The sequence below is a fragment of the Eutrigla gurnardus genome (assembly GCF_963514095.1).
Source record: "Eutrigla gurnardus genome assembly, chromosome: 19".
Classification (NCBI taxonomy): domain Eukaryota; kingdom Metazoa; phylum Chordata; class Actinopteri; order Perciformes; family Triglidae; genus Eutrigla; species Eutrigla gurnardus.
The window spans coordinates 13,707,658-13,733,977 of record NC_139930.1 but is presented as its reverse complement, the minus strand read 5'-3'; the positions used below and the strand labels follow the sequence as shown (position 1 = coordinate 13,733,977).

At 41.9% G+C, this 26,320-nt stretch overlaps 1 protein-coding gene across 1 annotated transcript; it reads left to right on the top strand.

Moving 5' to 3' along the window:
- The first annotated feature begins 846 nt into the window (after positions 1 to 846).
- nnt (nicotinamide nucleotide transhydrogenase) lies at positions 847 to 26,002 on the top strand. Its single transcript, XM_084034503.1, has 22 exons — positions 847 to 867; positions 2,579 to 2,780; positions 5,020 to 5,249; positions 5,579 to 5,796; positions 5,915 to 6,002; positions 6,150 to 6,238; positions 6,501 to 6,688; positions 7,240 to 7,373; positions 7,462 to 7,653; positions 8,592 to 8,745; positions 9,866 to 10,027; positions 12,672 to 12,782; positions 15,087 to 15,232; positions 15,394 to 15,589; positions 16,319 to 16,552; positions 17,798 to 17,958; positions 18,827 to 19,006; positions 19,264 to 19,423; positions 21,165 to 21,246; positions 22,315 to 22,433; positions 22,681 to 22,796; positions 23,562 to 26,002. The coding sequence occupies exons 2-22, from the start codon at positions 2,627 to 2,629 to the stop codon at positions 23,709 to 23,711; spliced, it is 3,264 nt and encodes a 1,087-aa protein (XP_083890629.1). The 5' UTR covers positions 847 to 867; positions 2,579 to 2,626; the 3' UTR covers positions 23,712 to 26,002.
- The last annotated feature ends 318 nt before the right edge of the window (positions 26,003 to 26,320 follow it).

Here is a 26,320-nt window from a genome sequence, read left to right as displayed (position 1 = left end):
AGGAACACAATTTTGCATAAATAAAGTATTGTGTTTTGTATTTGAACAATTGTGCCATTGCTAGTACTGTGAAAGAGTCTGGAATCCTACTAGCCCACATCTGTTAATCATGACGTGATGCCTGAGATTACACATGCTCTGATAACATCTATTGATTCAAATGATCTCACACCACCATCCAAATGACTGAATAGCTGATTGCAGTGTGATTATCTGCACTAGTGACAGTCTCAAAGGGCGAGGATGCTGTGCAATGTGGATGTGAAATCTGTACACTTTTTATAGTACATTTAGTATAAAGGATATGTATCACGTCGTGGCTTGTAGAAGCAGAATTATTCGTTTGACCAAAAACAGTGGTGGATCTAAAATGGTAAAAGAGCGCTCCTCAGTGGGAGTTTACAGAGTTGCATAGTCACTAAGTTTTGGGACGCCATTTCTGAAATACTAGAATACACGTATATGTGCTGCTCATTAATTAATACGTATAATTTCCATATGAATTTGCGTGGTTTGTTGAAAATCAAGTCGTGCATGTGTTTTCCAGCAAAACTTTTTAGACAGTGCATAATAAAGCTGTAACTGATCATGTTATGGATAACATTAAAAAAAAAAAATATGACAACTGTCACCAAAACAGTATAGCCTGCACAGTATGCAAGCTGCATACTGTGCAGGCTGCAGTGTAACTTCATTATGCCTCGTCAGTGACAGCACATCAGAAGTCATCAAGTCTCATGCGTCAAAATCATCACCACATATGATCCAATTATATGCCGATGTCAGCCGCGTTCACCGGACACCTTCCGGGTCGACGGAGAGTTCGCCTGTGTGCTGCACAGAGCCGGGACTGTTGTTTTTGCAAAGGTCAGTAGAGTTGTCCGCCGCTAACTTTCCCATTCTACACTTTTCACCGTGCGTGTGTTTGCTTTTGCATCGCTGTGCGCGTGTAGGCGGCTTTTTGGGTCGCCTTCGCGCGCGAGACGTGTGTATTAGCGGGCTAAATCGTTAGCTAGCGTCCGTTAGCTTCCAAATATAGCAGACAATGGGAGACAAGTGGCAGATATCATTATCGTTGTTTATCTGTGACTCGCAGGGAAACGGCATTGAGCAGCGAAAGCACGTTTAAACCCCCGGCTTTACCGATTTATTTTATCTGGATGACACCCAGTTGTGAGTCAGTGTAGCCCCAAAAGAAGGCGTTGTGTTTTATTGGCATTTTATTGGGTCATGAACGTTAAAGAAGCCGTGAGCTGGAGGGGTTGAGAGACGTTCATGTCCTGACCTGGGTTCAGGTCAAATCATCGCGCGTTTGTAATATGATGCCGTGTTCATGCTTTTTTATAAGTTATAATTTTAGCTAAATGTCAACTGAATCTGGGCTAACTCGTATTTTAAGACTGAGATACTTTTTGATGACGTGGTAGTTTTAATTTCGTTTTTCTGACATGAAATAAGAGTCCTGAACGCAACACACCCACGCTGCACTGAAATCAATAACATTGGTGTTTATACTCTTTGCTCTACAAACAGCTCGTTTTTGCTGCTGTTCTCTATATGAGAGTTTTATTATATTTTGTATAATTTTTAAGTCGTTCAAGTCTGCTTTCAAACAAAAAAATAGTTGTGCTGCTTTTATTTGTTTTCTGTTTTTTTTTTATGTCAACCACTAATTTTAACTAAATTGCTAAAGAATAATTGACATGACCTAATTGACAACCTTTCATTCAAACTTTCAAACTGTTTACAGACCTGCTGTATGCTATGATCTGGTCATGATTATTATTAGAAGCAATGATATATTGATATATTGATCCTTTCACTCAACAACATTAAAGTCTTTCAAGTAGGTTCTGTTTTATACATTTTATTGTGCCTTTGTAATAATTTGTCTATAAAATGTCAAACAATATTGAAACATGTTCAAGTTCCTAAGAGTCCAAAAGTCAAACATTTAATTTAGAATTAAAGAAAAAAAAAACGAAAATGTTCCCCCTAATTAACTGCCTTAATTATTATTTGATTATCATATTAATTATTATTAGGCAATTTTTTTTATTAATTAATTGACCCCTTGATCATTTCCCCTCCAGTTTCACCATTAATGAGTTTGTGTGTCATCTATTGATTTAGTTTTCCACCTCAGATTGAAGCTTTTTGACCGTTAAACTCAAATGGTCTCTTTACTCATTATTGCCAGTTAATTCCAGTTCAAACCCTTCTACACCAGCCAAGCTATCCTAGTCTATCCCAGTTCTTTTATCTCCCCCTAAAGTAAACATGTTGTTCCTCGTGCTCTTTACTGTCACTGCAACTTGGCTGATTCCTCAATGTTGTTAAAGTATGGTTGAAAATGAGACAAATGTACATATGTCACTAACCAAAGTGTCAATTACATACTTTTTCAAAGGTGAGAGTAAATTCATTTGAATTGAAGGCTGTTAATGATGGAGAGAGAGATGGATGCACAGATATGTTCCCTTTCTCATTCACAAACCTTCATCCTCGTGTTATTTGTTTTACCCATAACCCCCCTCTCTCTGCTGGTGCCCTCATCATTCACTTGTCTCTTCCCCAGGAGAGCTGCTGTCTGTCCTGGTGTGTGAGTGTCGGGTGTGTGTGCACCATGGCGAGCCTCCTACGTGTTGTGGCGGCCAGCTGCTCGGCGCCGGTGTTCAGCAGTGTTTCCTGTGGGAAGTTGCAGAGAAGCAGTGCTATCAAATCATCATGCCTCCGCTTTTTCAGGACCCATCAAGCTCTGGGACGATGTGCCAGTCCAGGTGAGATACAGTACACATTTAGACAAACTGTCAATAGAAAGCAACACAATGTTGATGCAAAAAGTGACCTAGAGTAGTAATGCATAGAAGTAGTAATGAAGGATCTCCACTGAGGTCACATGGTCTTGTGAACTACACTGTGACAGAAGGTTAATAACAACGTGGATCTTGTATCAACAGTATACATAGAAAACCTAGGGGTTGTAATGGTAACACACTCTCCCAGTGTCACAGCGACATTTGTCTTTTCCAGCTTCCAGCTACCATCTGTAACTGAGTGATTAGTATTTAGTCATTTAAATGTTTGTTTCAGGATGCTCATGTGTTGAACAGCATGTTTGAACTGACTCAGAAAATATTCATACACCTGACAGTCTTAGATGTTAGCCTCGAGGATTTTTAACCTAGATATAAATGTCCTAGATAGCAATAGTGCTATATATGGGTTGCTTGTGTGACAAAGCTAGAGGTGCACATTCTACTACTGATAGCAACATGAAAGCCACCTGTAGCTTCTGTGTGCATTCTCATGGACTTGTGTATCAGGTGCTAAATAGCAGGTGGCAACATACTCATTATATAAACTTGTCAAAATGTTAATGCTCTGCGATAGAAGTGCACTGTTACACTAATGGCCTTGACAACTAGTGAAACGAATCTGTCATGGTCATCCACAAATGCTGTAGAGAGACGCTCTACCAATTAATTAATTCTTTTTTTGGGATGCTTTTTAATCCCTTCTTTGTTGTAGTTCCCCTGTTTAAGTAAAGTAAAGATAAATAAAACAAAGTAGACTTTAAAAGTTTACTGTAGTGGTCAGCGTTGCTACCTGCATGTGCTTGGAGTCCCAAGGTCATCTTTAGGACACTGCAGCCCTCAGGCATTAGTCTCTATTTTCCTGTAGCAGGCAGGAGGTGTTTCTGTCTCTCTGTGTGTACCGTGCAAGCCAGTACCAGCTGGTTGCAGGTGCTTCGTGTCTGTTTGCTGGGTTCACGATTGTGCCGATGTCTCTCTCTAACTGTGGGTGGGTGTTGGTAACGAGTACTTGTGACTTGGTTCACGCTGACATGCTTGCACACATGCATGTCAGTAACAGCTGGCAGCATCTATTCTGGAGACACAAGTATCAGCTTACAGACCCGTAGAGGAAGACGCAGCTCGATGTATATGTGCTTGTGACCTCTGACCTCTAGGGAGCCTATAGACATACAGTATTGGTGTGAGGCTGGATTTATGGAAAAGAGGACACTGTGCTGTAGGAAGAGACGGGCATTCTCAAACTTGCAAGCACTGTCAACTCAGATGTACTGGAGTTTTCTGTTAGTGTTATTAGTGTGATGACATACAGTTATTATGCTTTCTGGTTAGCAGATGCTACCTATATAGAGCTGTCTGTTCCCATGCACACTTACCGGGCCGTTACAGGGCACCACTAGTTTATATTCACACCTAATTTGAACCTAATCGGAACTGCACCTTTGTAATATGATGGCCATGAATTTATAGAACTGTAATCAAATGTCTGGCATTTTTTTAGAAAACAAAAGAAGGGTCGGCACAGCAGGGTGAGAGGAAAGGCAGCCCGTCAGAGGCTCACATGTTTATGTGTAGACAAGGACACGGAGGGAAAGAGCTGCAGTGGAATTTTCCATAGGAGTGACGCAACATGTGACCTGCCTGTCGCTTTGGTACTAGACCTGAATTGGAGTACAGAATTAACAGGCTGACATAATGATAGTCGAGTGCAGTTGCCCTACTCATTGTCTCGATGTTTAAATTCTTATCTGACTTTTACCAAATTCATTGTCATTGTAAGTTTCCGTTTTGTTCTTACACATGTTGAGTCAGATGACAGCGGCATTTGGTCAGATAAGAGGATAAAGCCTTAATGACTTTGTCCAAGTTTTAAAGCATTGATGTATATTCTCATATCTACCTAACAAATTTGAACATTTGCAGAGAAAACTTTGGTTTATTACCAAATACCTACAAATACTACAACTAAAATATTCCCATCAACCTCAGCTATAGGTCTGACATGGCTGTAGACTGGTACTGCTGTTGCTGGACACTGACCTTGTCTGTCTGCCTACAAAGCCCTAACCACATGTAGTACAGTGTTTAAACTCCGCTTATGGCCGCTTCTTGAGGAGATTTGTCTGCCTGATAGACTATTTTACTTTGATGTTTTATCTTTTATATGATAAAATTCCTCTATTGTTTCTCTTCACCTCTGCAGGTATTTCCTACTCAAAACTCACAGTCGGCGTTCCCAAAGAAATCTTCCAGAATGAGCGCCGCGTGGCGATTTCTCCCGCTGGTGTCCAGGCGCTCATCAAACAGGGCTTCAACGTCGTCGTGGAGTCCGGAGCTGGAGAGCCTTCCAAGTTCAATGACGAACACTACACTGCGGCTGGAGCAACAATTAAAGACGTTAAAGATGTCTTGGCATCTGATGTGCTGGTTAAGGTAGGATTGAAGTGGAGGGTGGAGAGGGAACAAGAGGTGGAGTGTTTGCTAGTTCACCAAGGCCAGGGAGAGAGATGAGGAAGTAAATAAGGTTGGGGTTACTTAGTCAGTGGATTTATTGCAGATATGTTCATGCACAATCTGGCTTTTTGCTTTTTTTTTGTCTAAATTGGACGTCCTTTCACACTATCTGCTTCTCCCTAGGTTGAAGAGATTTAATAGTACATTCTACCTTTTTACGTGTACAGCTTTTAGTGGAATATTTTCTTTACTTTCTCTCTCATGTTCCGCCTGGTCTGATCTTTTTGCACAATTATCTCTGCTTCCAGGTTCGTGCTCCCGTTTTCAACCCAGACTTGGGTATCCATGAGGTGGAGATGATGAAGGACGCGGCCACTTTGATCAGCTTCATCTACCCGGCTCAGAACCCCGAGCTGATGGACATGCTATCCCAGAAGAATGCCACTGTCCTGGCTATGGATCAGGTGCCTCGAGTCACCATCGCCCAGGGTTACGATGCACTGAGCTCCATGGCGAACATCGCCGGGTATGTACATGGTGTTGGCAATAATGCAGATCTGCAATATTGCTGGACAGATGGTGAGCAACCACATTTTCTTTCTTTCGTTTTATTTCTTTCTTTGTTTTCCTCTTCGTCATTTCAGGTACAAGGCAGTTGTGCTAGCAGCTAACAACTTTGGCCGCTTTTTCACCGGACAGATCACAGCAGCTGGAAAAGTGCCCCCTGCAAAGGTAAGTCATTTGAGTGTTCCTGCAGTTGGTGTTTCTTTCATTGGCAAATCATTTTATCATCAGTATGAATGTATCACTTGCAGTTTAAACATGCTAAGTCACTGTTCTGGTCATCACTAACTATGTCATGCATGTGTATGTGACTAGGTTCTGATCATTGGAGGAGGAGTGGCTGGATTGGCAGCGGCTGGTTCTGCCAGGGCCATGGGAGCTATTGTCAGAGGCTTTGATACCAGGTTTGTTTTTGGTTTTATACTAGTAGAATATTGAATAAAATATAATCCTCATGATTCCAGTCCTGGGGGCAACAAACACTCTTTAAATGACTTGCGTTGTTTTAATAAAGAAATCAATTTCACCATTGTGCCATGAGCAACTGAGGTCCGTTTATGTCTGTGTGTAGTTTTAAGGACAAATAAAGTGACTGTTGTATTTCCAGTCAAGCAGAGATATTTCCCTTCTTTCTGACCAAGACATCTCCTCTCCTCCCTCTCCTAGAGCTGCAGCTCTGGAGCAGTTTAAATCTCTGGGCGCTGAGCCCCTGGAGGTGGACTTCAAGGAGTCGGGAGAGGGTCAGGGAGGCTACGCCAAGGAAATGTCGAAGGAGTTCATAGAGGCGGAGATGAAGCTGTTTGCCAAACAGTGTCAGGAGGTGGACATTGTCGTCACCACTGCTCTTATCCCTGGTATGCACAGACTCATGCACAGCGTAAACACTGACTCTAAATGAAAAAAGTGAAGGATACATTGCTGAGGCAAACAAACGAAAGGACATGGAATATCTGGAATATCACAGAATGCAAGAGACGTGTGAAATACACAGTAAACATTTCTTTACCAGAACAGAACAGATACCAGATATCACTGAGTGACATCTGTAGGGGGGAGGGCTTATCTGAGTGAGATGCAAATGAGCACCATTGTGTTTCCTTTCTTACCAGGTGAGGTGAGGTGAGGTGAGGTGAGGTGAGATTTGCAAATCTTTCAGGCCAGTTTTCTCAGTGAACGGTTTTCAGAGAAGCATACATCCAGCTGGCCACAACTTCCTATCAGATTTCCATGTGTTAGACATCATTGGAAATCTGTGAAATGCCCTGAGGTCGACTTGTTCCTGGTTTTGTCATGGTTCCATTACTCTGTTGGTTTCAATAGTTTTTGTACACTCAGTATGGCCATTTGTCCACAGTAGTTGTAATAATGCAGCCTTGATGTCGTTGTTTCCATTGTAACATTGTAGGCAGGCGTGCACCCATCCTGATCACCAAACCGATGATAGAGAGCATGAAAGATGGCTCAGTGGTGGTGGACTTGGCTGCTGAGGCCGGAGGAAACATTGAGACCACAGTACCTGGAGAGTTGTCAATACACAGGGTCAGCGCATATCTTCACCCCCTTACCAAAATGTGTTGTTTGGTTTCTTTTGCGGGTTGTTGTAATTTCATTTCTCTTAAATTGTTAGGGAGTGACCCATATCGGCTACACAGACCTGCCCAGCCGTTTGCCAACACAGTCCAGCACTCTGTACTCCAACAACATCACTAAGTTGATGCGGGCCATCAGCCCAGACAAGGAGAACTTTTTCCTGGATATCAAGGAGGCGTTTGACTACGGCACCATGGATCACGTCCTCAGGGGATCCACCGTCATGCAGGTATGTCTGCCACTATGTCCCGCAGGTCCCTTTCACAGTCACTAGATGTCACCCTCAGAACACATTATTTTGAATCCCTTAATTGTAAGTTTGTCCAACTGTGAGGAAAAGGAAAACAAATAAACAAAACGCAGCCTCAAATGAAAATAATTGCATAATAATTATTATGTATTATCACAAATAGGAAGAAAGACAAGCTTAAAACTCTGAAACAGCTGCTCGTCCATTCCCTTTGCTGTTTTTTTTTAATTTTATTTAATCACATTTAAGCACATAATGAGAAGATTACATTTCTTTTCTAGGCTCCACCTTTTTGGAGTTGGAGGATGTGTTAGTTTACAAATGGTGTTAGCAAGTTTATTTCTCAACTGTAAAATGTCCTGATTTGTCAGATTTGGCCTACAGTTCTGTACATTTAAGTGATTCTTATTAATGGGTTTGTTTTTATCTTTATGTGTTAATGTAAAAAAAACTACAGGCCTTTCTTCAGTATCCATTTTTTTTAAGTAAATTATAGACCATTGTTATATTTTGGGGGAGCTTATTTTTGCTGTAATTAATCTTAAATCAAGCTGTGTTCATGCTTTGGGATTTAACAAATAGATTTTCAGATGGTAATTCGACCCATCTTCCATCACAATCATCGTCCCACATCTTATAAATGATACTGAGATGCAGATATTACTTACCCTGCTTACTGATCATTAGTTTGCTTACTTTGATCTTGACAGCACAGTCTAATGTTTCACAGATTAACGAACGCAACGGAGGACATTGTACACCATCAGGTCATGAGATCAGGGAATAAAGTGCAGATAACTACAAGCCGAGCCATTAATATGGTGGTTAAGAAAGATCGATTGAACTTTCTGTTTGTTCTTGTTTTCCTCCTTCTCTCCCCTTCACCTCATTACCATTCTCTCTCTTTATACCTTCAGAATGGAAAGAACCTGTTTCCCGCTCCTCAGCCCAACAACGTGCCCATTGCAGCTCCTCCTAAACCCAAGTCTGTCCAGGAGATGCAGAAAGAGAAGAATGCACAAATCTCCCCCTTCAGGAAAACACTCACTACTGCTGGCATGTACACTGGAGGTTAGTTGAATGTGCCAACCAAATTAAACTTTTCGAGTTGAGAAGATAAATCAGGAAATATCTTTGCTCATTTACAAGTTGTATTCCTCTTAATTGAGCCCATTGGCTCTTAAGGGAGGTTGAAGTCTGCCAGAAGGTGAAGCATAGGTTAATAATCAACTTTTTAGGTCACCGCTGGAATGTGCACAGGAGGCGAGAAGCGACACAGACACCCTGTTAGTGTCAGGAAGTGTGCATTGTAAAAAATAGTGTCACGCTGAGTGCGTGTTTGAAGTAGCGCCGGTGTGAGTGGTTCCCATGTTGCCACACAGCGCTCTGTGTAAGTGTGCCACATGCAGTTAATGTGGTTCACACATTGTTTAGGTACTGGAGTAGTTTCCTCCTTAACACCACCACACAGCTGCTGGTGTTCGCTGCTCTTTTTCTTCTTCTTTTTTTTTAAAGAGTGTGAACTCGCTTCATGCTGGTTGCGTGCTTATTAGTGTGGCATGTAATGTAGTCATTTGAATCATTTTAGACTGACTGCCATGGACATGGATAAGTTCGTCTGTTACACCAGAGTTTGTCGCACATCGCCAGTCTCGCAAATGTGACTAGACAAATTGCTCTCTGATTGATAATTATACCCGTCTGTGGAATTAACAGGAAATAAGGACAGCATGGGTGGTCAAGTGCCTACCACATCTTGCATTTAAAAAAAATGTGCTTATGGTGTGGAAATATACTATATCCAGAGCACTGCTACTGTTATACAGGGGTATACAGGTGATAGCAAGAGAGGATATAGGGGAAAAACATTTCTGCCAAACAAAATAAGTTGTTTTTGGCTTTTTAAAATATTGTGAATATTGGATAGTTTTCCCTTTTTGGCTCTTAATGCAATAATATGTTTCACCCGGGACAAAGGGTTGCAAGTGGAAGTAACCTTTTCTGTAATGAGGTCATATGCTAGAAAGGTTGGAGGCCACAATTTCTGATTCTAAATAAACTGAACACAAAATGTTTATGAGCTCGACTGCTTTCAGATTCTTCAAAAACCAAATGCCCACATGTACCGTTCAAGCTCACTCTAGTTTTAACAGTAGCTCTCTTTGTCTTTCTTTCTTTCTTCTTTAACCAGGCGCTGCCACCCTGTTGGGTCTCGGCCTGTCGGCCCCAAACGCCGCCTTCACTCAGATCGTCACCACCTTCGGCCTGGCTGGCATTGTGGGATACCACACAGTGTGGGGAGTCACTCCTGCTCTGCACTCTCCACTCATGTCCGTCACCAACGCCATCTCAGGTTGGTTGTGTTTTAGTCGGCCTTTTACAAACACATTTCAGAATAATCCAGCCCAGTACACCACCACTGCTAGTCACAGAACAATACACATGAATGTAAGTATTTATTTATGTAGCAGCACTGTTCTTTTTCATGCTTGCATGCATGTGGATTAATTATAATATGACCAGTTTAAGTTTTTGGTTATAGCTTTGGAGTTAATTGAGATTAATAATAAAACATTAGTGCATAATTTTCTTTAATAGAGACTGAAACTAAGTAACTTATATCTCAAACAGCATAACAAGGCATAGCATGCAGAACACATTTGGTAACAAATACTATTGGATTCTCACACATAGTTCACCAGTAGAAAGTATGAATAAAACAAAGCAAAAAAACATTCAAACATAAAATAAAGACCCAGCTAGAGGATCAAACACGGCTCATATCGGTCTCGCAGGTTTCTGTTCAGCCACGCTGTTGCGTCTCCGAGTCCAAATAAAAACTTGAAAGATTGCGTCCTTATTGTCGGCTGCAACTTAACACAGAGGGGTTAAGAGGTTAGAGAGGTAAGTGCATGTGTGTGTTCTCGTGGCTTTGATCACTCTTCAGACCCACACTGGGGTAGGAAGTAACACACCGTCGGTGATCTTTGAGGGTCAGGGAAGTCCTTTGCTCGTTGACTCGCGCACACAGCCGGACATGAGGGCTCGGTTGTGGAGCCCAGCAGTGCAACAACTAAGACATTTTCACTTCCCTTTTAAAACTTTACCACTAACACCTATACCCCATTTTCACATTCATGCACCATCATACTTGTTCTTCTGGGTCTGTGTCCTTTAATTTTTGGCCCTGTTATGTCTTCTCGAGGTTCTCTATCTGTCAAGTTTGTCATATTCCAAAAAAGTTGTAATCATCACTGAATATCGGTAGAATATGAGACCGCAAATGAGAGAAATTAATACAAGTTAGAGTTCATTTGAAGGTTTTCCTTTCCTCTACCTCTGTCAGCCCTCCATCTGTCCTCCTTTTTATCCCCTTTTAGATATTTTCCGTTCATATTTGGCGTTACTTTATTACTTTTTATTATTACTTATTTCCGTCACTGACCGACTGTGGTTATGGAAACAGTGAGACCAACAGAATCCTGTTGTTGTGCCAGGCATCGTAAAGAGACACGCACACACAATCACCCACGCACAATCACTCAGACATTAGGGAATCGTATTGGAATTTCGGGTTTAAGTAAGGGACAGTTATATTCTTCACGGGGAGATTATAGTGTTACCACCAGTAGTGACTGTGACTGGTGGGTCATCCTCTTCAGACACCGACAACTCGTATCCAGTGGCTCACCGAGGCAGATCTTTATATCTGGTGTCTGGTAGAAAAGGCTTTAATCTACTTGAGAGCATTGATTCACTGTCACAATCTGCCTGTAGCCTGGTAGCTGATGTTTGTCACAGTGACACACCTCCAGGACGTTGGCCCACCCAGCGTATCTAGCTTTATATATATGTGCGTGTATGTGTGTACGTGTGTGTGTACATGTATCATAGTTGGTGTGTGTCCTCTGATTCCTATTGGTTTTCTTTCTGGCTAATTAGTTGTGGTGGCCAGGTTTACCTTTGATCTCTGCCAAATACTGTAACTGTAATATTTTCCTTTCTTTCTTTCTTTTGGACCGAGTAGCTCCCAAAGTTTGACCCCGAACAAATTACCAGTGTGCAAGCCCCAAATAGTGTTTAATGAGATCATTTATCAGTCTACATAATGTTACTAATCCAATCAGTTGAGTATATCTATGTATCCAGCTGAACAAAGGTCTTTATTCAAGACTCTACTGCTTCAACGTCATCATTAGGGGCTGCCTTACTTTATTAGTTGTATTACAAACATAAATGAAACAACACCTGTTTGGGTTTGACTGGGAAACTGTTGTGTGTTATTACCGTCTGCCAGCATCTATTTAATAATTAAAGCATTAAGAGGCATTTTAATTGTTTTTGTTAAATGTAGGAAGTCCTGGTACCGGGGCTTTAAATATAGAAGTGTGAGGAAAATTAAGATCAAGGTAATATTTGACTGGCGAGAACATGCAGGGGGCATTTGAAGGTGGTTGGAAATGTTTTAAATGCATTTACAAAAAGGTTGTTAATAACAGCCATACACACACACACACACACACACACACACACACACACACACACACACACTCTCTTCCTCTCTCTCTCAACCTGCTAGTCAACCTAAGTTGTTCTCAAACACAGTTCCGTGTGAATGCAGGCTCCGGGGGTGCCGTGTGTTGCATCTTACTGCCTGTAAGTCATTACAGAGCTGATGTTATCAAGGTTTCCTGAGCCTCTTTTGGTAAACACGCTCTCTCTCTCTCCCTCTCTCCATCTCTCTCTCTCCCCCTTGTTATCTCTAAATCTTCCTATTTCTGTCTTTCTCCAATGTGGGAGGCAGACGGACTATTCTGAGCTTAAGAAGCAACTATAAAAAGTCTATCGCTGTTACACAATGCTGGTGTTACGATTAACTTTTTATGACTGAATCCATGTTGTTATTATTTTTTGACACATCTTCACCAAACGGTTTCAGTGTCCTGTATAATGCGGAAGTGGAGGTTCATGAATACTAAAATGTGCTCGTTCTGCAGGTCTGACTGCTGTGGGTGGTCTGTCCCTGATGGGAGGTGGCTACACCCCAACAACTACTGCTGATACACTGGCGGTGCTGGCTGCCTTCATCTCCTCGGTCAACATTGCTGGTGAGTCACCCAGCACACAGACACCTCGCAGCGGATCCCCGCCAGTCACGGTAACATTTAGCCAATAAAATAGTGTTTCATATTGATTGTAGAATAACATGCTTTTATAACCAAGTCTTGCAGCTGCCCTCACCTGCACAGACCAGAGTCCGTGGCTCTGGCTCAGACCACACACATGCATCCCCCTCGCCATGCTATTTCTCTTAATATTCCATTTCTAATGACACAATGTTCCTGGATTCATAATACTCATCAGTCACTAATAGTCCTGGGAAACAGAATGTTCCTCCAGGGCTGAGCCATGAATGTGTTTTAATTTCTCCTGTTAGCTCTCAACTGGACACCAGGGGAGGCTTTGATGCGAGCGAATGAATTAGGTTAACTTGCATAATCGATCAGTTCAGTCTGTGTGTTTAAATGCGCCGAAGCCTCTTTCTATGAGATGAAGGGCACCACAATGTTTTTTGAGTTAAAGGCAAGGCTGCGAATCCTGCCACAAATGGCGGGCCCTCTAGGTTCATGTGGCATTACTGTTCAAACCACCTATTAGTCTTTGAAAGCATGCTCAAATACCACAGCCTTTATCGACATACCTAGTTTAATTTTTGATCTTCTACATGGGTTTTGATTCCACACGCACATTTCTAAGCGGTGTACCACATTACCCATAAACCCCTGGGAACAGAAAAAAAAACATTCCATGGACACAATAGTGAAATTTGGCTCCAATAAAACAGACCCTGAAATGTTTCAGTCTGTTTTGAGGAACAGGTCCCTGGCCGTAGCTTCTTGTTTCCTCTGTGTCTCCTCAGCAGGAAGATGTGGGAATGCATGGAAAAGACCTGGGTCTGTTGAATATCTTCAGCTAAATATGTTGAGTTTCTCACAACGCGGATCTCAGTGTTCGCTATCAGATTCCATATTGTCCTGTTATTGCACCAGACCACCCGTTTCAGTCATTGAGCAACATCAAATCAACTCTTTATTTTAAAAACATTTTTATTTCAAAATAAAATTACAGAAGTAGACCAGCTGATCTGTTTAAAGACTCCAAAGGTTTTAGTAGTTGTGTGGCTCGACTGCTATTGGATGGATTACTTGGCAATTTGTCATTCATGGCACCCAGGATGAATCCTAGTGGCTTTAATGATCCCTCGACTTAAACCGTAGTGTCACTATGAGGACATCATTATAATTTATTGTGGGTTTTTTTGTATTGTGAAAAATAAAATGTAAATGCAAGTTACAGATGCAACAATCTGAATTTTTCAGTCCTGATGGCGATACCTGGGCTTTGGGTGTCAGCCGTCAAAGATGACCAATCAAATACCAGTGTTTGATTAATAATCTGTATACCTCACTACAATTAATAATAAACATACAGTTGAACTTATTAGATTTGCCCCCAAGATCTGATCCATTTGAGTTGAGAACAAATTAAAGACTTTCCTATCGCACTCAACTATACTTTGTCTTTTAATGCTAATAAGCTAATGTTAGCCTGTTTAAATGAGGTGGTAAATGTTGAACATACCTGCTTAACATCAGCATTTTAACATTGTCGGTATGAGCACGTCAGCTTGCTAATATTAGCATTTGGGTCAGATCTCTGCTGCTAGCGTGGCTGTAGACTCTGAAGCCTCACGACTTGGTCGCCGATTTGCCTCTATTCTTACAAGCTTTCTGAATATAGTGTAAGCAGACCCATTTCTGGGTATAAAAAAACCAAAATAACCAAAGGAAACGAGTTGATACTGGCTTCGCGTTGTTTAAACACATGAACATTCCTCCATATTAATATATTGACTCAGATTGGTCAGCAATAATATTAGTCAGATTATGTTACATGTTTTAACTAGGACAGTCTACGACTAAAATTACATGAACGGGTAAGAAACAGGTGCTAGCCCCCGATTCACCTTTGTACGCATGGGTGCATGTGTGTGCGCAATGCTGCAGTCATGCCAGGGGCAAAAGAGAGAGACATACACATGGTAATGGGATCTCCTTCTGTTAAGCATGAGGCACCGTCTGGTCCCGGTTTGACGCTTTTGAGGTTTTCTACTTGAAATATTTACATTGACATAAAGTAGACTCATTAAATTCCTCACATCGGTTATTGGGCTTGGCAACAAGTTTTCTGCTGTTGGCTTTGAAACACCTGTCGTCTAAAAATAGATATTTTTCATGTATTTCAGGTGCCTAGGCTCCATGCATTTACATCCCTGCCTCAACACTTGTTACACTGTTCTTTACCGTCTTTTGTAAGTACAGATGTGTTCATTTTCTCTGTCTCTCACCCAGGTGGTTTCTTGGTGACGAAGAAGATGTTGGACATGTTTAAGCGTCCCACTGATCCTCCAGAGCATCACTACCTTTATCTGCTTCCTGGCGGTGTCTTTGTCGGTGGCTACGCCGCTGCTCTGCATTCTGGATACAACATTGAACAGGTGCGAGAGGATATTTATAGTGCTGTTTCCTCCGTTTCTTCCCCGATGCAGTATGGGACCTTCCATGAAAATCATTTGACCTCATTTCCTGTGTGGTCCCTCAATTCTGGTGGTCTATAACACCTGTTTTCCTCCCCGTTGTCTGTCTCTTCTCTCACCAGATGATGTACTTGGGCTCAGGTCTGTGCTGCGTGGGTGCCTTGGCTGGCCTTTCCAACCAGTCCACATCACGTCTGGGTAACGCGTTGGGTATGATGGGAGTCGCCGGGGGGATCGCTGCCACTCTGGGCGCCCTCAAACCGAGTCCTGAGCTCCTGGCACAGATGAGTGCAGCCATGGCTGTAGGCGGTACAACTGGTGAGTCCGTATGTATTAACATGAAAAGAAGAACAGGGCAGACCGACGGACTATTAGAAGTTATTATAAGTGCCTGCAGAATGCTGTTGCAGCAGATGTACAATTCGTGGAAAGTAGTTTTGTGTTGTTTTTGTGGGTTTGCGAATGCAAGTCTTCCCAGCGCGGCCATATTAAGCAGCAGGTGTGCAGAGCATCTCTGTGATGTTTACATCAAACACAACATGACTAACTCCCAGCCAGACTCGGGGGGGTCTGTCGAAATGGTCCGCAGCGTATTACTCACTTTCCCTTCGCTCACTCAGGACAGTTTGGTCATTTATATGCTAATTGTTCCAGTAACAAAGAGGAAACCCAGACTAAATTATCCACACAGACAGTAAACCTCATTTCCAGATACAGAAACATTGCAATGCCTCCTGCAGGACACGCACACACACACACACACACACACACACACACACACACACACACACACACACACACACACACACACACACACACACAGTGTAGACCCACTCACAAACATGGAATTTCCCCGAACAGGCCTCATGACCAACACCTGGTTCCTCTGATGGACCCGCTTCCCAGCAGTCCTCGGTGTGTGTGTGCGTGTGTGTGTGTGTGCAAATGCTTGTGATTTGCATGTTATTAGTGTGTGGGTCTTTTAGGGCCACTGCACTTAACTTAGTTTTTATCTCTCTTGTATCTCTCTCTCTCTCTCCCCTTTAGGCCTGGCCATTGCTAAGAGAATCCAGATCACAGACCTGCCCCAGCTAGTGGCTGCCTTCCACAGCCTGGTGGGGCTCGCTGCCGTGCTCACCTGTGTGGCCGAGTACATGATCGAGTACCCCCACTTCGCCACAGACCCTGCAGCCAACCTCACCAAGATAGTGGCGTACCTCGGGACCTACATCGGTGGAATCACGTTCAGTGGCTCTTTGGTGGCGTACGGCAAACTGCAAGGTGAGAGGAGCACGCTTAATATATGCACTTTATGATTATCATATGATACGATAAATCATACGTTTGGTAATAGACTCTTTATAGATCTTTACATGATAGATGTTGGGGTAACACTTTGATTGTGGATAAGATTGGCCCAAAATGTCTCTCTCTTTTCAACTCTGTGTTTTTGGAAACCAAAGCAGTTGTTTTCAAGTGTTACACATCCTTATGATGTTATGATTTTAGAAATGATCAGTTTATGATTCATGTTTTTTACAACGGCTACTTTTCCAGGTAACAATTACTGTGTTCCCTGAACGCATTTAATTTTATTCTCCCAGCTAAGCTTATGTTACAGTGATGTGAACTCGCGGCAGGTCAGTACATATTGTCGCATCACTTTGGTGAACTTTAAGGCAGATGTCGCCGTGGATGCACGGGAGACGACGCATTCTATGAGGGTGCAAAATCAGGCATTGCATAAAGAGCATGGACTGTGTGGGCGTTTCCATGCACACCTTCACACAACACGTATGGGTGAAGGAGAATATCGATCAGTGGTTTTCATTAAACGTTCTTCTCAGGGGCTCCACATTGATCAATACGTTTTTTTTATTATTATTATTTATGATTGTTTTGGACAATTAATGGGCGGCAACCCAAAAGCTATCACCTCATCCTCCTCCGTGCCACGAGTCTGCTACAATCACCTTTCATAATATAAAATGCTGCTAAAAACTATAGGATGGATACCTTTCAAATTGGCTAAAAACATCATGATCTTGATGTTATTTCAATTAAGTTAAAAAGGCCATTACTGTGAGCTGCGTGTCTTAAAAACTTGAACAGAGGTTATGTGTTCAATAATTTAGTTTGGCCCCTGAGGGATGATATAATCATCTAAATGGCCCCTTGATAGGAAAAAGGTTCTCCACCCCTGGTCTAATGCTTCATTCCCTGTGAAGGGGAAAGAGAGAGAGAGAAAAATAAGTTCATCAGGTTCATGTGCTGGCACCAGTCCTAGCAACCACACTATAATTTCCATGTTGACTGCAGAGGGCAAATTATGCATGAACATGACATTCATTTAATGACAAGTCTCAAGTGGTGGCTGTTATACAAGCTTCTTTTCCCCGCTGTTTTGATTCATGCCGTTTTAAGTTCACAGCTGATTGATAAATAATTACGTGTTTATGTGCAGTTACTGGTGGTATTTAGTTTTTTTTAATTCTCTGTTAAATCCCGTCTCTCCTCTCCATACAGGTGTTCTGAGCAGTGCTCCCCTGACGCTCCCCGGTCGTCACGCTCTGAACGCCACTCTCATGGCAGCCAGTGTTGGTGGGATGGTTCCCTACTTGATGGATCCCAGTTACACCACAGGCATCACCTGTCTCGGATCAGTCTCTGCTCTCTCTGCTGTCATGGTAATGTGTGTGTGTGTGTGTGTGTGTGTGTCTAGGGTCTGCTTTTGCACTCAATAGAAAAATCTCGGATTGGAATTTTACTACATGCTGACAGACGGAGCATGTAAGAATGTTGTTAAAAGACTTCAATAAACACCAGGAATGGGAAACGGCATGTAAGAGTCAAAACAGTGATGCTGGAAGACAGATGTAATATTTGAGGGGAAAAGACAGCAAAAGTGGAAAAATGCTAAAAAGTGAAATATGAGGTGTCTCGCGTAGCTATCCAGACATGATGTAGTCACATGGTCAACAGTACAATGAAGATATTCTCTCCTTGGTAGTACTTAATAGAAGCAACTCCAGCTACTTTTGCCCTCTAGAGAAGGTTTGTCACTTTATTAAGGACATTTTAATTCTACATTTTTTTATATTTCTGTAGTAGGTAACCGTAAGTGAAAAATGCAGAAGAAAAAGAAAAAAAAGATTAATTTCAAAGACATTAAAAGAAGAAAATGTCACAATTTCCTTACTCGTATGTAGTAGCATTCAAAGAGCCCTAGTTATGACATCACACAGTTTTTACTGTGTGATCAGGAGAGAAAAATGTCCAGAATTTGAAATCTTTAGAGATTCTGTTGTCTTGATAATCTTTAGTAGTTTATCTCACCTGATAGTTACTCAACTTCTGAAAACGGTTTCTAAACAAGAAAAAGAATAAATACGGTATACAGTTTACAAGTGCAGCATTTTTGCTTACTCTGCAGATCTAAGTGTGTTGCTGGGAAATTTAGATGACGGTGACAGAAACACTGATCAGTGTATCTCTGGAGAAGTTAGATGGATAGCCTTTCAGTTTCAGTTAAAGATTCTTTTTCTTCTCCTTAAGGGCGTAACCTTGACAGCAGCTATTGGAGGTGCTGACATGCCGGTGGTTATCACCGTACTGAACAGTTACTCGGGCTGGGCCCTGTGTGCCGAGGGCTTCCTCCTCAATAACAACCTGCTGACCATCGTCGGAGCTCTCATTGGGTCATCTGGAGCCATTCTGTCATACATCATGTGTGTGGTGAGTGAAGCAACACTGTTGTTGTATTTGATGTGTTCAGTGTTGTTCTGTAGATGTTGTTCCTCTCCTGTCCACCAGGAGGGACTCTAACTTTACCACAGTAGTCTCTGTTGTGAATCTTTTCTTTTGGGGGAAATTTCCCTTTCAAATGTCCTCTGATTGCTGTGTTTTGCTGAACACAGTCAATAAAATAAACGCAAATGTTAATGTCGTAAAAAAAAAGAAAAGGAAAAACGAAAATATGTTTCCCCTCTCAGGCCATGAATCGCTCACTGGCTAACGTGATCTTGGGAGGCTACGGCACTTCTTCCACCGGTACAGGAAAACCCATGGAGATCACTGGGACACACACAGAGGTCAACGTGGACCAGACCGTCGAGATGATTAAAGATGCCCAGAGCATTATTATCACTCCAGGTACACACACACACACGCACACACACACACACCCCTACACACACTTAAAAGGGTCTCGTACGTGAGTGGAAAAACATGGTACTTTGACTTTGCCAGCCACTTTTTTTTCCAGCATTAGCAAAGTGTGTGTTCTGTTTATTTAACCTTTTCTTGGCCCATGTTACATCACCATTTTGCTAGGCTAATTGACAAGTCATGGTAGAGTGGCCACACACACACACACACACACACACACACACACTCTAAGGTTTCTGTGTGGTCGTCAGTCCCAGGTAAATAGACATTCTACAGTGCAGCACATATATGCAAGGTCAAGGGAAAATCAGATGGAATGAGGGTATGCTGGGTTTATGTTGACAATTCAAACACTACGATCAAAACGAGTTCCTCTTTTGGGGTTAGAGCGTGGGGTTCGACCTTTGTTCCAGGTACAAGCTTTTCTCCGTTTCACATGTTTTCAATATTTGACTACAAATGCGCATCTGAACCTCCAATTTGGGCGGTTGCGATGGGCCTCAGCTGTGCTAAAGCCATCATTGTGTGGCCTGGTGACATTTCAGTCCTTTCGCCAGACTGTTCCGAGATCCAAAGAGTTGTTTTACTCACGTGGGTACATGTAAACACAGACTGAAGGCATCCAGCCTGCAAATTGGTGATTCCAGTCACAGTGCTGAGCGCCTATATACAAAAACTAACTCTTCAGAGGAAACCACTGCAATTTACAAGAATTAAAGTGGTCACGTGTTTGAGAAGGGAATACAAATGGAAAAGAAGTGATCCATGTCGCACCATCCAGTGTAGATTAAACCATCTTTTTCTTTTGTTTTTTAACTTTTGGGGGACCAATAGAAGACAATATGGATCACGTCTGAAACCAAAAGCAGACCAGACATTTAAAGTTGTAAAGAGTGGGAGAAGAGTGAATATGAAAACTATATTTTATCAGCCTTTTCTCAAAATGGTCTACAGACCACACCACACCAAGACGAGTCAAAAAATAAAATGCCAGACATTTTAGTTTATATATATATATATAATAAAGTATAAAATATAAAGTTTATATATTATTTGTTGTAAAGACACTGATTAAACAATATACCAAGTCTATATATGTATTAAAAAGGTAATACATCACATCGTTTGATGTATTCAGGTCATATTTTGCTCATGAAATCATCTTCAGAACACACATACCATCCAGAGTAATAGTCTGTCTGACTAGTATTGTTACCCAGCATCGGCCTTTAGTCAGCCCCCTTTGTTTCCATTTTGACTAGTTTTCCCTAATTGGAGCCGTCACAGTCACTTTAGCTGATTGACATCTGTGGAAACAGTTAAGACTCTGCCTGATAAACATAAGTGTTTCCCTAGCTTCATCTGGCCCATCTCCGTGTGGCCTGGGCCCACTTGTTTTTCTTACAGGAGGAACTCCACAGAGACTATTGGCACAATGAATGAAAGAACTGTGATGGAGAGGGAAAAAAACAAAACATTAAAGCCGGACTGCAGACAGTCACCCTTTTTTCCCCTTTCTCTAGGCTGAATTTGATACCTTGTCATTTTGACTGGTGCGATGGAGCGAGACAGTCCCTGAGTATTTGTTGTGATGGGGCTGGTAAACACCTCTGGACCCCGTGACGTGTGTTTGTGTGTTTGACGACGTCCCACACAGCAGCCGTATTACATGAAGCACATGAATCAGCTAATTGTTACCTGTTGTTGATATTTTAAACCCTTTCAGGTTATGGACTCTGTGCCGCGAAGGCCCAGTACCCCATCGCTGAGTTGGTGAAAATGCTCCAAGCTGCTGGCAAGAGAGTCAGGTAAACTCGCGTTAAATGTGCATACATTGATTTAATCGAAAGAAACTATAGTAACTAGTGTATCTCAGACAAACATTTATGAAAAAAGTCGTACAAGACACATTCATTAACAGTCTACTGCGATTGCTACATAGCTATAGATAGAAACACTGAAGATTAAGAAAAGAAGAGCTGTAGTTTTGGGCTTCATGACGAGAAGATGGGACACGACAGATAGGAAGAAACCTGTGTGCGAAGAAAGAATGAGAAAAAGGAAATGCGAAAGAGAGGAGAGGAAGGACAAGGTACAGCGGAAGCATGTGTAATTGTCCTGCCTCAGTTGTTTGATCCTGGCTGTTGCAGCTGCTGCTACTTAGAGCATTTGTACTTGATTAGAGGAAAGTGGGTGGTCAGAAAAAAAACAACTTTACCCTGATGTCTTACTCCTTCTCTGCTATTTTTCTCTGTTCTTTATTCTAATGCATTCTCGTAGTCTCTGTATCTGCCTACGTAATCCCTCTTCACCTCAGTGTGAATCAATCACGTGCCGTTTTATTCCTCCTCCTCTTACACTTCAGTATATTGACAGTATGAAGTTTAAAGCAATACACTTTCGCCTCCCTCTTCAGGACTAAAGCCTTTGCTTCTTCCCACTGTCCTCTAATGCATGTAGACTGCAAGGAATTACATAAAGGGCAGAAAATCACTTTTTCAATCGGCAGCCACGGTCACTAATAGATCCCAGAGCCGACGAGCCATGTGGACTAAACTCGCCCGACAAATAAAACAATAAATCTCCAAATGGTGGTTCGGTCAGAGATCACAGCCACTGGCATTCAGTGGCTGGTGTTAATTTCCTACCCTGATTACATGACATGGCTAATTGAGTTTGAGAGCTGTGTATACCCAGTCAAACACATGCGTACACACTGTAACCAGACTATAATCACAAACGTCTCTCTGCTCCACTTCTAAAATCTCCATCTTCTTTTCATTTTGATCCCATCTCTCCTCCCGCTGATTAAAAGATGATCAATAAGCAAATCTGACTCATTGATGTTGTGATGATATTGATCTTTGTTTTCACAGGTTTGGTATTCACCCTGTGGCCGGCCGTATGCCTGGTCAGCTCAATGTGCTGTTGGCTGAGGCCGGCGTCCCATACGATATTGTCCTGGAAATGGAAGAGATCAATGAAGACTTCGCTGGTAAGATCCAGTCCTTTCTGTCTTTTACTCAACATGAACTTCTTAATTGATTCGTCCAGAAACCAGCACTTCTGAAGCTCAGTAATCAAGATGTTCTGTCTAGTTTGTTCAATCTGTCAATAAATCAAAGTGTTAACATGACAGGTAGTGGTTTCATGGGAACTTAAGTCCCGATAAATCCAGCCAACATGAGGTAAAAAGACTGAGATGATGTTTTCTGATCTTAACTTGTTTGGTGTCCAATCAGAAACTGACCTGGTCCTGGTGATCGGGGCCAATGACACAGTGAACTCGGCCTCCCAGGAAGACCCCAACTCTATCATTGCCGGTATGCCGGTGCTGGAGGTCTGGAAGTCTAAGCAGGTGAGACATCTGGTACATGCATGTGTGATAATGAGGTTGTCCTGAAGCCTAAAAAAGATAAAGAGGAATGGAGGATTTTACAACGACTGCATTGCTTTTTTTTTATCGCCACGACTGAATATTGGAGTCCACACCCGTAGAGGGGCCCCCATCTGAAGACACAAACATACTCCCATCCACACACACATGTGCTCGGGCCCACATGCATAGACGCAGACTGTTACAGTTCCAGGTGCAGTCCCATCCTGATCCCATTAGCGGTGACTGTGTCGCTGTGGAATGACGACATTCAGAGCATCCCGCTGGCACTGATCTCTGCAGCGCTCCCACTCGTTTCCACACACTTTCCTCCAGGGAAATCAAAGAGGACATTCTACTTAACCACACACACACTAATATCATCAGTTGATGAAATAATCAGTCACTGACAAACTACTTTTTTACGTTAGACCATCTTTTATTGAATTAATGTTGTACAAAATAAACTCTGAAGGAGTTTCAAGTTAGGTATTAATTCAATTATGATTTAATGAAATCAATGTTGTGAAATGAAGGTTAATACAGCAGCTGGAAGTAGTTTTTTTTATGTTATTTCAAACATCCCAGCTCTATTTCTAGATGAGAGAATGGCTGGGCCGAGGGGTTTGTTTTCCTTTAGAGAAGGAAACCGTTTTGTTTACTTTAAAAAGCTTCTTCTTCAGTAAAGTCGCATCTAATTGTCCTATAAGAAGCTAACCAGCGTGTCTGCATCTCCTTCCACTCCAGGTGGTTGTGATGAAACGTTCCCTGGGTGTGGGATACGCAGCTGTCGACAACCCAATCTTCTACAAGCCCAACACTGCCATGTTGCTAGGCGACGCCAAGAAGACTTGCGATGCCCTGCAAGGCAAGGTCCGCGACTCCCAGAGCCAGTAAGGCGGATACCTCTCCACCAAGAGCACAAGGAGTTGAGGAGTGTCTGAGACAATGAGTCAAAAGTTTTTTCCCAAACGTATTTCCACATTAAGCTGGTCTTTGTCCGATTGTGTCTCAGCCAGTTGAGCAAAGATGATCTTAAAAGTTCTTGGCTCACCCTTCCTATCATCTTTAGATAAAGAAATCGCAATGTTTGCCGTATAAAAATAAGGAAATACACAAGCATTATGAGCCAAGTAAAGCAGATACTGTAGTTTTTCTATTAGTGCTCCCGCTGTGGTAATGTACTTAGATGTAATGTTAATTAGATAAACAGATTAACAGGTCTTTTATTTCTAGATATTAAAGGAAGGGTACGTCAACAATTTGGATGTGTATATCAACAATCAGAAATGTAGATATATTAAGATGTTAGAGCCGTTAAATTTTCCCCCCTACGTTTTCTCTTGTTTTCTTTCATTAGCGTGAGGTAATATGGTGTTCCCATCAATGGATAGATCTATTTGCTCCAATGCTAATGTCACACCTTCTTTGTCTGTACAGGTAAAAAGAAAAAAAGCAGAATAGTGCAACTTTTTTGTAAAGGTCTTTCAGTTCCCGTTTTATACAATACTGAGAGATTTTTGTATTCGAACAAACAGTTGGTATATACCTAGAAAATCACGTTTTAGAAGCTATAGCCCGTCAAAAAATTCTAGTCATGCTATTTGCTTTTTTTCTTTTCACTTGCGTGTCTTGTAACCTCCACCTATGCCTCTGGTGCAGCAATCCCACCTGGATCCAAAAACATTAAAGAGCCATCAGTTCTAGTCTATCAGGCATTGAATGCATTAAATCCATCCAAATGGACCTGACCTTTTTACAGCTGTCATGTAATCCTAGTATAGAATGTACCACTCCTGCAAACAAACAGTCTTGTAGCGCTGATGGCTCAATGGGTTTTATGATGTTTTTGTACCAGGTGCATCACATCATCCTGTGTGGTTCTGATGTTACAGTACATGTGATAGTAGCCTTTGGCCTTTACGGTAAAGAAGGGTGTGTGTTTTTTTTTTTTAGTTTTAGTTTTTTCTAAGCGAATGTGGCCCCACCCACTCCAATGTGTGTCCTCATTATTTTTGTAAAGGCAAATGAAGGATCACCGTTTTTGTAAACTAGGGCCAGATGTTAACCTGACTGTTGTGCAAAGAGTCTAAAGCATTATTGCACTTAAATAATTCAATTTTTCTACCACATTTCACAATGCATTCATTAGTCAACGTCATTATTAAGCAGTTCTAGATTTGAAATTGTCCTTTTGTTTATCCCTTTGCCAACGTAAACTGGTGCCAAAACATCCACTTATACACTTAATCTATTCTATTCTACGGCACAGATACAGACGGATTGGTTGCTGTATAAACATGTGAGTAATTCTTGAAAGACTGACAGTGATGGTAGCTCCCACTCTACACCTAACTAACTCATAACTAAAACCACCAGAAACCTAGTCCATCAAGTTTAACTTGTAAATAAGGTTGGCATGCTGCCATCCTTTTTTTATTACTTTAATAGTTTTGATGGTCATGATACAGTAGATGAGTAAGTGCAAGGTTTGAAGAATGATTTGAGTATGTGAGGTGACAGACCGACTGTCTTCTTTACTTTGAAGATAAATGCAAGTACTGTAAGAAGTGAGTTGTTATAGTTTCATCCTGGGACCGGATACATAGACCATGACAACTATCCTACCTCTCCGTTAAACGACCAATACGTTTCCAGAGCACCTTCAGCTGACCACAGGATCTCTTAAAGGACCAGTCATTTGCCATCCACACACCTGAATTCAACCACTCGGCTCTCATATATGCTGAACCCGACCAATTGCCTCTTGTTTTGTGTTCACATCGTGTTTTTGACCATCAGACCTCAGTGTGCCGCTGGATAGTTTACTGTATGTTATGCAAGTGTAGAGCTGCAGACGTAATTGACGCTCATGAAGGGGTTATTGTTCTTCCTTGTCAATTTACACAAATGCAGTCTTTAGGGACTATTAGAACAAGATGTTTGCTTAATATGGAGAATATGAATAGTTTCGCCAATGTGCCCCCTTATGACCTTTTTTCATCTTAAGGAAGTATTTTTTTAAAGAAGCACCGTGTTTGTGCAGAGCAACAATAGGTTTTTGAAGTTGTACAAGTTTCGATGCACCGTGTCGAGGAGATGTAATGATGAAATGTACTGTGAATGTTTTGCCCCTTTTTGTTTGCCATGGAACATTTTCATCCCTAATAAAACCCATATTTACACTAGATGTTGCCTGAGGGGTCATTCCTTCTCCAACACTCTTAAAGGTGCAATTGAATTCCTTAATAATGAACAAGCTGATCTGCAAAGTTTTCCCTGAGGTCTGCCACAGCTTTGATGGTAATGCTACCTGGCCAATTTTTGTACGGTGGGGTAGAAAACGCAAATATTTGCAGCAATTACCTGAATGAAGGATCATGAGGGGAAGGAGTTGTACCCACACTTGCACGCATACTTCACCTGTGCAGCACTGCTTTACAGAGGATGCACCAAATACTGTCAACACTTTGTGGAAAAGAATTTCAGCTGTATGTAAATCTGTC